The following is a 12,120-nucleotide window of genomic DNA, read 5'->3' as shown; positions in this document are numbered from 1 at the left end:
AGGACAGGATTCCGGTCTGTTTTCAATAGGGTTGCTATGGATTGCACTTGACTTGACTGCACCAAACAATAACAACAGTGACTTGAATAAAAAGTTGGAAATAAAGTAGAAGGAATGGTACTCAGAAATTATGGACTTGGTGTCAGAAATGAGGCTTGAGACTAAATGAGTGAATTTTGTACATTATATTATTTATTCATCTCAAATACACAGTTACAATACGCAAAGGTGTTTGACTTTGTGGATCATAACAAACTGGCTGACTCTAAGAAAAATGGGAATCCCAGAACACTTCATCTTGCTAATGCAAAACCTATACTTGGACCAAGAGGCAGTTGTCAGAACAGAGCAAGGAAACACTGCATGGTTCAAAATTGGGAAGGGCTTACGCCAGAGATGTGTCCTGTCTCCATAGCTTTTCAACCTGTATGCAGAACAGATTATCCCAGAGGCTGGGCTCTATGAGGAGAAATGTGGCATCAGGATTGGTGGAAGATCTAGCAACAATCTGCATTATGCAGATGAAACAACCCTGCTTGCTGAAACTGAGGAGGACCTGAAGCGCTTTCTGCAGAGGGTCAAGGACTGCAGCCTTCAGTATGGATTGAGGCTCAATGTCAAGAAGACAAAGATTCTCACCACTGTACCAATTGGCAGTATCAGGATGGTTGGTGAAGAGACTGAGATTGTTCACAGCTTTTGTTGCTTGGCTCCACAGTCAACACTCTTGGCACCAGTAGCCAGGAAATTAAAAGACGTCTGTCCCAATGGACAGAAAGTGATGTTACCAAGCCAAAGGTGGGTGACTTTTAATCCATGGTCCTCAGGCCTGTGTTTCATTGTTTTTATTCAGACATTCCTCTAGGTCATACAGCTCTCATGTACAAGTTGCCATACAGCGGTCACTTGTGGTTGCTGTGAGGCTGAACACTGTGACACTGATGTGTCAAATGCATTAATGGTTGGTTACCCAATGTGGACAGAGAGTAGGGTGGAGTTCCCCAATGAAAACAAGCTTGGAAGGAGGAGTAGCATCCACTTCTGTAATAGCTTGCCTCCGGAAACCCTATGAACCTGGAGAGAGGATGATAGACACCCAAGCGTTAAGGACTCTCCTTCACAGGGTTGCTATGAGTCGCCTGCGACTCGGCGACACTTAACAACAACATTGCCATGGGAAAGTCTGCTGTTAGGGACCTCTCCAAAGTACTGAAGAGCAATGGTGTCTCTCTGGAGACTAAGGTGTATCTGATACAGGCCATGGTCTTTGCTATCACTTGTTATGCATCAGAGAGTTGGACAATGACTAAGGAGGATAGAAGGAGAATTAATGCCTTTGAGCTGTGGTGCTGGAGAATAGTGTTAAGGGTATCATGGACTGCTAGGAAAACAAACAGATTCATCCTGGAAAGGGTTAAACTGGGCGGCTCCTTGGAGGCAAGGATTATGAGGCTTCGTCTAATATGCTTTGGACATGTTGTAAGTAGGGACCGGTCCTTAGAGAGGGACATCATGCTTGGTAAGGTGGAGGGACAGTGCAGGAGGGGAAGGCCCTCTATGAGGTGTATTGATTCAGTGACTGGGGTAATTGGGATGGGTGTATCAGAGAAGGTGGCACAGGACAGAGCAGAGTTTAGGGCTATTGTACATAGGGTCCTTATGAGTCGCAAGTGACTCGACGGCACATAACAACGACAACAACATACACATGGAGTTCACCTGATGGTTTTCACAGGAATCAGCTTGGCTACATTTGTGGAAAGAATTGTTGGAGAAGATCAGTATCATCAGTCAAAACCAGGCTAGGTTCTGACTATGGAACATCAATAAGCCATGTGCAAGATCAACTGAAGTTGAGGAAAATTATAACAAGCAGATGAGAACTAAAAACGACCATCAGGTTATCCTTCCTGAATTTTCGAATTATCTCAATAATAGATTTGAGGAACTGAACATTAATGATCAAAAAATAATTGTGACATGACATCAAAGACCTCATCATTGAATAAAGCAAAATATTATTACAAAGACAGAGGTGAAATAAAAGGCTGAAATGAGTGTCAAAAGAGATTGACTATTGCACTAGAGTGTTGAGAAGCCAAAACAAAGGGAAGAGATGCTAAAGTGAAAGAGATGAAAAGAAAATTTCAAAGGCACCTTGAGGAGACAAAGCCAAGCATCATAATGGAATGTACAAAAAGGTGAAGTTGGAAAATAAAAGGGTAAAAACGTGCTCATCATTTCTTAAGGTAAAAGAACTGGAAAAAAAATTCAAGGCCTGAGTTGCAATACAGAGAAAAACATCCAATGATCAAGGAAGCATCTTCTATTCTGTGCCAATCTCGCTGTCTCAAACACACTCATTCCCACCACTCCACTCATAGAATCACTCCATCTCATTGAGGGCCTTCCTCTCCTGCGCCGTTCCTCCACTCTCCCAAACATGATGTCCCTCTCCAAGGACCAGTCACCTCCTTGCAACATGCCCAAAGTATGTCAGACGAAGGTTCAGAATCCTTGACTCCAAGGAGCATTCTGGCTTCACCCTCTCCAGGACAAACCTGTTTGTTCTCCTAGCAGTCCATTGTATATTCAACGCTCTTCTCCAGCACCACAGCTTAAAGGCATCCATTCTCCTTCTATCATCCTTATTCACTGTCTAACTCTCCGATGCATAGCATGTAATGGCAAAGACTATAGCCTGGATAAGGTGCACCTTAGTCTTCAGCCTGACGTCATTGCTCTTCAGTACTCTTGAGAGGTCCCTTACAGCTGGCTTTTCCAATTCAATTCGTCTCCTGATTTCCTGGCTGCTGTTACCAAGAGTGTTGACTGTGGAACCAAGCAAACTAAAACTGTTAACTACCTCAATCTCTTCACCATCCATACTGATGCTGTGAGTTGGCCCAGTGGTGAGAATCTTTGTTTTCCTGATGTTGTTCCTCAATCCATATTGGAGGCTGCAGTCCTTGACCTTCTGCAGCAAGTGCTTCAGGTCCTCCTCAGTTTCAGCAAGCAGAGTTGTGTCATCTGCATAACACAGGTTGTTGATGACTCTTCCACCAATCCTGATGCCACATTCCTCCTCATACAGCCCAACATCTTGGATGATCTGTTCTGCATACAGATTGAAAAGGTATGGAGACAAAATACATCCCTGATGGACCCCCTTCTTGATTTTGAACCATGTAGTGTCTCCTTGCTCTGTTCTGACGACTGCCTCTTGGTCCATGTATAGGTTTCGCATTAGCACAATCAAATGTTCTGGGATTCCCATTCTTTCCAGAGTCAGTCATAGCTGCTTGTGATCCACACAGTCAAAAGCCTTTGCATATAGTCAATGAAGCACAGATACACATTCTTCTGGTATCCTATGCGTTCTGCCAAGATCCATCTAACATTAGCTCTAATGTCCCTAGTACCATGACTTCTTATAAATCCAGCCTGCACATCTGGCAGTCCTCTGCTGACATATTGTTCAAAACAAGATATTAAAAAAAAAAAAGAACAACAACAAAACTAAAAAAACAGTGCTCTAGAAATGGATAAAATACTAAATGAGGTGTTTTAGCACACAGATGCAGTTCTGCAAATTTGGAAAACAGCTATCTGACCAAATGGCAGGAAGATATTTAAATCTGCACCCATTTAATAAAAAGGTCACCTAACAGAATGGAGAAATTATCAAACAGTGTCAGTAATATTATATTCAATAATATCTGATGGAGATTATGAAAAAGTGGCTGAATTCTCTCTTGTTTTGCCTTTTGACTCTAGTGTAATTTTTAGTCTCTTCTGACACTCATTTCAGCCTTTTCTTTCATACCTGTCTTTATAATAACATTTTGCTTTATTGAAGAATGAAGTATTTGATGTCATCCCACAACTCATCTAGTCTTTGATCATAGTGTCCAATTCCTCATATCTGTTCTTGAGATAGTTTTAAAATTCAGGTCAGATTAAACTGAAGGTCATATTTGGGTTTTCATTTATAGGAAACTTCCAGAAATTCAATATGGATTCAGGAGAGGTAATGGAATGAAGGATATCATTGCTGATGATCTTGACTTGATAGTAAAGAATCCCAGAAAGACTTGTGTTTCATAAACATTGTAAGGGCATTCAACTGTGTGGATTATAGTAAGCTACTGATTACATTGAGAAGAATGTGAATTCCAGAACATTTGATTGTGCTCATTTGGAACCAGCAGTTTTGCAAACAAAACAAAAGGAAAACATTTGTTACAGTTGTATTCTTTAACTATACATATTCAGGTTTTATGCTCAGCAATAAGTAAAGATACGGACTATATGAAGAATGTGGCATCAGAAATGGAGGAACACTCAGCAAAAATCTGCTTTGTAAAATGAATGACACATCCTTGTTTACAGAAGGTAGACTTGAAGCACTTACTGAATAAGAGTAAAGCCTTTGGTATGGATTACACTGCAACATCAAGAAAACAAAAATACAACTGGATTAAAGTCTGCCTAGTCGAAGCCATGGTATTGCCACTTGATTCATATGTGCAAATTGGACAGTGAATAAGGAATGCTGAAGAAGAACTTATTCCCAAAAAAGAAAATAGATTCTTTTGAAGTGTGGCCAAATAGCTTTAAATATACCATGGACTTCAAAAAACCCCAAGAAACTTGTCATGGAAAAAGTGCAGCCAGAATGCTTCTTAGAGGAAAGGATAGTGAGACTTGGTCTCAAATAATTTAGTTCTGTTAACAGGAAAGGACCTAAAAAAAGGTACACATGTTTGGAAAGGTCAGAGAAGGAGAGGAAGACCCTCAACAAGCTCAATTGCCATAACAATTTAACAATGAGAACAGCAGAGATTTTAAGGCTGGTAAAGGACAGGACAAGGCTTCCAACTGCTGTATCCAGAGCTGCTATGACTTGGAGTTGATTCTGTGGCACCCAACAACAACAACAACAACAACAAAAGGGATCCATGGAAGAAACGTGCATTCAATAAACAATAGTTGAATCATCATTTACATAATAGTGAATATGGTGAAGATTGAGATAGAAGTGACAATAATGGAAGAGAAGATGTTCAGAACAGACTGAAATCCTGGTAGGGCCATATTAATTACATTCCTTGAGTAGTGAGTTTAGTAGAAATTGTAAGAAGAAGTTGGACGGAAAATCTTGAAAGAAGAGGTTAAGATAAAATTAGACGCAATATTTAGTCTAGTGATTTAGTGACAGATGATATTGTGTCTGTTGACTTAGTTGCACTGCCAACCCAAAGACTTACAGTTCAAATCCACCAGCTGCGCTGGGAAAGAAAGATGGTCATTCTTCTACTGTAAGATTAACTATTTATGTAAATTTGCTGCAATGTCAGCTCTGAGTTAGTTTCAGCTTAATAGTATATAACAACACCATTGTGTTATTTCAGCAAGTATGCAGAAAACTATGTGTGATGGAACTTCTTTCATTATTGAAATCCTCTAGTAATCCAGGCAGGAGCAACAATTCTAGGATTGCATTCCAGAGCCCAGCAATGAGGCTACAAAGCTGAGGAAAGCCATTCAAGAAATAGAGATGATCTACTACACTTTCTTGTGCATTAATCTTTTGTCCCAGAGGCCCTCATGTTGAGAGCTAGTTACACGTGGTAGCCCTAGAGAATAGTAAAGAAGTCTCTGGAAAGCTGTCATTTCCAGCAGTATGAAGTATAAGTAGAGAAGTATCTTGGATCTAGAAAGCACTTTTAGGAGAAAGCTAAAAATTCCAATATAATTAAAATGAGTAAGGAGCATGAATGATGCAGTAGAAATAATATTTGTTGCAGAGAACGTGAAGAAGGTTTTGATCCCTTTACCAGGTTAGTACACTTGTAATGTGAAAGAAGAACTCTCGAGGTTCTGCTTACTTACTGCTTGCTACCTGATAAATATTCTCCAGTGATTTTAGTGTACTAGAGACTACTAGGGCTTTAAGAAGCACAACTCTTTAAATCAAATCAATTCTTACAGAGGATGATCTTTCTTTCATCCTATAACAACTTCTAGGTAAACATCACAGGGGGACTGACTTACCCAATTTTTTTCTTTTGGGAATATTTGATGCATATTTTCTTTGGGATTCTTTCTTAAGGGTCCTATTATTTATTCACAAATTCTTCATCAGAATCTACTGTTCTGAGCATTTGAGGACTGTGACCAGAATCTCCACATGTCTCCTTTACTCAGATCTTCTTCCTTCAGTCCTTACCAAGACCTTCCTTAGACTCTAAAAAGACTTCCAAGAGTCACCTCAAGGATAACTTCTTGGAAATTATGTGCTTTGCAACTCCACAGGTCAGCACAGCTGGTAGTTGGGGACAGAATTGCTTCTTTAAAGAATTATGGGACATTTCATTGAAAATTGTAACAGAGATAAGTTTGAAAATTTTTATATTTCTATCTTTTCTGGTAGGGTTTGTAGGATGTAATACCAGTGCCTGCAACTCTAATACCAAGTTTGTACAGTAAGTATTCAGTAAAACTGGGATCCACTCTGACTTGGTAATCATACTATGATATTAGAAAAATGTCTACCTATTTATTCATCTTTACTTCCTCTTTTACAATTGAGAGGAGTCCATTTGGAATAAGTGTTATGGATTGAATTGAGTTTCCAGAATTGTATGCTATAAAGCCTAACCTCTGTAGTTACTATTTTATTTGGGAGAGAGTTGGGTTGCTTTTTTTTGTTGTTGTTGTTGTTGTTAAATTAATGAAGCAGGAAGAGCATAAAGTATATTTTTTTATTTTGTTGTTGTTACGTACCAATGACTCATATGCGACTCATAGCGACCCTATGTATGACATCTCTAATCCCTGCTCTATCCTGTGTTAATCTTATTGTCTCTGACATACCTACCCACATTACCTCGGTCACTGAGTCAATCCATCTCACTGAGAGTCTTCCTCTCTTGTCTGTCCCTCCACCTTCCCAAGCATGACGTCTCTCTCGAATGACTCGTCTCACATTGCAAGATGTCCAAAGTACGTCAGATGAAACTTCAGAATACTTTCCTCCAAGGAGCAGTCTGGTATCACGCTCTCTAGGATGAACTTGTTTGTTATAGCCATCCACGTTATATTCAATACTCTTCTCCAGCACCACAACTCAAAGGCATCAATTCTCCTCTGTCATCCCTAGTCATTGTCCAGCTTTCTGATGCATAGCAAGTTAATTGCAGAGACTGTAGCCTGTATCAGGCATACCTTAGTCTCCAGACTGACATTGTGGCTCTTCAGTACTTTGGAGAGGTCTCTGACAGGAGACTTTCCCAGTGAAATTAATATTTTAATTTCCTGGCTTCTAGTACCAAGAGTGTTGATTGTGGAGCCAAACAGACTAAAGCTGTTAATAATCTCAATCTCTTCATCATCTATCATGATGCTACAAAGTTGGCCCAGTGGTGAGAATCTTTATTTTCTTGATGTTGAACTTCAATCATTATTGAAGGCTGCAGTCCTTGACCTTCTGAACCAGTGCTTCTGGTTCTCCTCAATTTCAGCAAGCAGGGTTGTGTCATCTGTATAATGCATATTTTTGATGAGTCTTCCTCCAATCATAATGTTACATTTTTTCTCATGGATTTCAGCCTCAAGAGTTCTCATAGAGTTCTGCATATAGATTGAAAAGGTATGGAGATAGGACACATCCCTGGCATACACCCTTCCCAATTTTCAACTATGCAGTCTTTTTTTTTCCTCTCTTCTAATGACTACCTCCTGGTCCAAGTATAGGTTTTGCATAAGCACAGTCAGTGTTCTGGATTCCCATGCTTCCCAGAGTCAGCCATAGTTTGTTGTGATCCAATCACAATGTATAGTCAATGAAACACAGATATACATTCCTCTGGTACTTCCTGCTTTCAGCAAAGATCCATCTAACACTAGCTATACTATCACTAACTAGTACCATGACCTCTTCTAAACCCAACCTGAACTTCAGGGAGTTTTCTGTTATTGTGTTGTTCTAGTCACTTTTGGGTAATCTTCAGCAGAATCTTGCTTTCATGTGATATCAATGATATTGTACAATAACTTCTGCATTTGTCAGATCACCTTTCCTTGGAATGGGAACAATTATAGATCTCTTCCAGTCAGTTGGCCAGGTGATTGTCCTGCAGATTTCTTGGCACAACGTGGTGAGCACATCTAAGGTACAGTGTGTTTGTTGAAATATGTCAATTGGTATTCTATCAATTCCTGGGGTCTTGTTTTTTGTCAATTCTTTTAGAGAAACTTCTTCCTTCATCACCACTGGCTCTTGCTCATAACAATGTTTCCTGAAATTCTTCTGTGTCTGTCAATTCCTTTTGGTATAAAGACTCTGTATACATTTTCTATCTTCTTTTAATGCTTCCTGGATCATTTAATGTTCTATCTAACACATCCTTAAATATTGCAACTAGAGGCTTGAATTTGTTCATCAGTTCCTTCAGCTTAAGAAATGCCAAGCTAGTTCAGCCCCTTTGATTTTCTGACTCCAGCTCTTTGCACATTTCATTATAATACCTTACTTTTTCTTCCTGTGCTGCCCTTTGAAATCTTCTGCTCAGCTCCTTCATATCTTGATTTCTTCCCTTTACTTTGACTTCTCATTGTTCTGGTGCAATATTCAGAGTCTCTTCTGACATCCATCTCGATCTTTTCTTCCTCCTCTGTCTTTGTAATGAACTTTTGCATTCTTCCTGCATGATATTCTTGATATCCTCCCACTGCTAGTCCTATCTTCGTTCATTAGTGTTCAAGGTCTCAAACATATTCCTGAGATGGTTTTGAAATTCAGGTGGGATAAACTCAAGGTCAAATGTTGGTTCCCATGAATTTGATATAATTTTCCTTAGCTTCAGCTTTAACTTGAATATGAGAGGTTGATGGTCTGTTCAAATCAGCCTAGTTTTCACATTGATATTGAGCTTCTTCAGCAATTTTTTTCAACAGATGTTATAGCTCTGATTCCTATGCATACCATTAGATGAAATCCATGTGTATATCCTGCATTTATGTTTCTTATAAAATATATTTGCAATGAATAAGTATTTGTGCACAATTCTAACATTCTATCTCCAGCTCCTTTTCTGCTTCTTTTCACCACCTAAATATTTTTTGATGTTGTTGTTTCACACAATCATTCCCATGCATTATGTTTTATAAATTACCATTGGACCCTGCCCATCATTACCTAATCTTTTCAGATCCCTGCCAGATTCTTCCCATTTCTTTCATCCCCCTTGATCTAACCATGAAAATGTGCATATTTTGAGTGAATCTCTTTTGAAATACAAAAGATATAAAAAGCAAACTACAAAGATAGATTAAGGGAGATGCCAAACTACATGAAAATCTCTCAGTGGTGACAACTTTGGCAAACAAGAAGCTATCGCTCCAGATATGATGGAGAAACAAATCTTTCCACTAAAACCAGCACCCCTGGTGGAAATCTCCAGTTTCTAAGAAATTGCTCTGTGCTAAAAATGAACCACTTAGGACATTTCTTTTACAGCTGCATTATCACAGTAAGACAATGTGTAAAAGGACTTTGAAGCTCATATTTTCTACACATTTGCTCTTGGGAAATTTTTCAAACCAGAAAGAAGCCTGAAGCAGTAAATCTCTTTATCCTTTCTTTCTAGAAATGCTGGATCATGCCAACTACACTTGGACCCAACATTTCATCCTTTCTGGTTTCACTACCACTGGGACATTACAAGCTCTTGCCTTCATGGGGACCCTAGGTTTCTATCTCCTCACACTGGCAGGAAACCTGTTCATCATTGTGCTGGTTCAAGCCGATTCTGGACTGTCCACACCCATGTACTTCTTCATCAGTGTCCTTTCCTTCTTGGAGCTCTGGTATGTCAGCACCACGGTGATCACATTATTGCATACTTTGCTCCATGGACTTTCCATCATACCATCTGCTGTCTGCTTCATCCAGTTGTATGTCTTCCACTCCTTGGGCATGACTGAGTGCTACCTGCTGGGTGTCATGGCACTGGACCGCTACCTGGCCATCTGCCGCCCACTCCACTACCATGCGCTCATGAGCAGAAAGGTACAGGTAAGGCTAGCAGGGGCCAGTTGGGTGGCTGGTTTCTCAGCAGCAGTTGTGCCAGCCAGCCTCACAGCCACTCTTCCCTTCTGTTTCAAGGAGGTGGCTCACTACTTTTGTGATTTGGCACCACTGATGCAACTGGCATGTATTGACACAAGTTGGCATGCTCGGGTCCATATTGTAGTGATTGGACTGATCAATGCATGCAATCTTGTGGTCATCTTGAGTCTCTATGGGGGCATCCTGAGGGCTGTGGTGAAGCTTCCCTCAGCTTCCAGCCGTGCCAAGGCTTTCTCCACCTGCTCCTCTCATATAACTGTAGTGACACTCTTCTTTGGCTCAGCTTTCATTGTTTATGTGGGGCCACCTGGGATCCGAGCTGAAGGCATGGACAAGCATCTTACCTTGGTGTACTCTCTGTTTACCCCCTTCCTCAACCCTATTATCTACACCCTTCGTAACAAGGAGGTGAAAGAGGCTGTGAGGAGAGTCACCCAGAGGATTAGGGCTGTGTTAAAGGGATGCTAAGGATTGGTAGTTACAGAAACCATCAATTCATAAATGAAAAAAAAACCAAAAAAACCAAACCAACAATCACTTAATCTCAACATAACTTTCTCAAATAATATAAATTTCTCAAACATCCTGAAGATATTAACTGAAATTACCTGAGCCCTTTTGATTTGGACAAATTGGGCAATAGAAAAGGAGAGGAAATATCATGTCTGAGAAACTAGGCAAGAAACAGAGTCTGTGGATTCAAGATTGGATGCCTATAGCAAGCTTGAGAAGATAGTAAAATGGAGTTGGTTAAAAAAGACAGAGGACAAAACAACTATGAGGTATCATATCACCCCAGTAAGAATAGCAAAATTTAACAGAACAGCAAGCAACAAATGCTGGCGAGGTTGTGGAGAGACTGGAACCCTTATTCACTGTTGGTGGAAGTGTAAAATGGTGCAAACAATGTAGAAGGCAGTGTGGTGCTTTCTCAAAAAGTTGCAAATAGGAATACCATTTGACCCAACAATTCCACTACTGGGAATACACCCCAAAGAGACCACAACTGCCACCCAAGAAGATACATGCACACCATGTTTATCGTGACTTTATTCATGATAGCAAGGACTTGGAAACAACCCAAGTGCCCATCAACAAACGAATGGATAGAGAAGCTGTGGTATATTCACACAATGGAATACTATGCTTCATTGAAAAACAAAGAACTCATGCAATATTATTCAAAATGGGTGACCCTGGAGGACGCTATGCTGAATGAAATATCTCAGTCACAGAGGGACAAATACTGCATAGTGCCACTGTTGTAAAACAGGACTGACATCGGGGTTGGGGGGAAACTGAGAAAGATGAGATAATGTATACTGCATTGAAACAGATGAGGGAGAAAACTGTTTAAAAGGGATATGTGATTAGGTATTATTGTCATGACAAGAGTCCAGAAGGAAGGCTGCATAGTGGAGTGGACCCGAGGGGAGGGAATGTAAAACAATGGGGGAAATTTTCTTTTACTTTTCAAAGAGAAGAGTACTGGATGGGGGAGGGGTGGAGAAAAGTGCACCAATGTAACAATTGATATCCAAAGTCTCTGTAAATTTTCATTAAAACTAATAAAAAAGAGAGAGGAAAGGTTTATCTTAGTAAACATTCATGTGTTAATTGGTGAGCAATAAGAAGTGAAGTCATGGTGAATGTGGAGTTGAGATCTGGAAATGAGAGAACATTCCAAGAAGGAACTGAGAATTTATTTTCTGAGAAGAAAGAATAAAAGTTTCATTATGATGTTATTGAATATATTGAGGATTTAGGTGACTTATAAAATGTGTGGCTATTTGAATTTGAAATGTAAATTATTCCACCAAGAAGTTTCCTTTATGGAATCCCTTGATTTCAAAAGTGGTTCCATACACAAATCACAGATATAAAAATGAAGACATTTCTCTTATCAAAGAGTACAGTTTTGTTTTGAAGTTTTATTTCTCTCTTTCACGCACACAGGCATATATGCATAGCAACAAGAGATAATA

General features: G+C 39.8%; 1 protein-coding gene across 1 annotated transcript; it reads left to right on the top strand.

Annotated features, from left to right (window-relative positions):
- Positions 1-5,776: 5,776 nt before the first annotated feature.
- LOC102868023 (olfactory receptor 6N2-like) lies at positions 5,777-10,603 on the top strand. Its single transcript, XM_006895519.1, has 2 exons — positions 5,777-5,843; positions 9,654-10,603. The coding sequence occupies exons 1-2, from the start codon at positions 5,777-5,779 to the stop codon at positions 10,601-10,603; spliced, it is 1,017 nt and encodes a 338-aa protein (XP_006895581.1).
- The last annotated feature ends 1,517 nt before the right edge of the window (positions 10,604-12,120 follow it).

The sequence above is a fragment of the Elephantulus edwardii genome, unplaced genomic scaffold, assembly GCF_000299155.1.
Source record: "Elephantulus edwardii isolate Elephantulus edwardi_28Jun2011 unplaced genomic scaffold, EleEdw1.0 scaffold00168, whole genome shotgun sequence".
Taxonomy (NCBI): Eukaryota; Metazoa; Chordata; class Mammalia; order Macroscelidea; family Macroscelididae; genus Elephantulus; species Elephantulus edwardii.
Note: the sequence above shows the minus strand (reverse complement) of the source record. Positions and strands in the feature narration are given on the sequence as shown.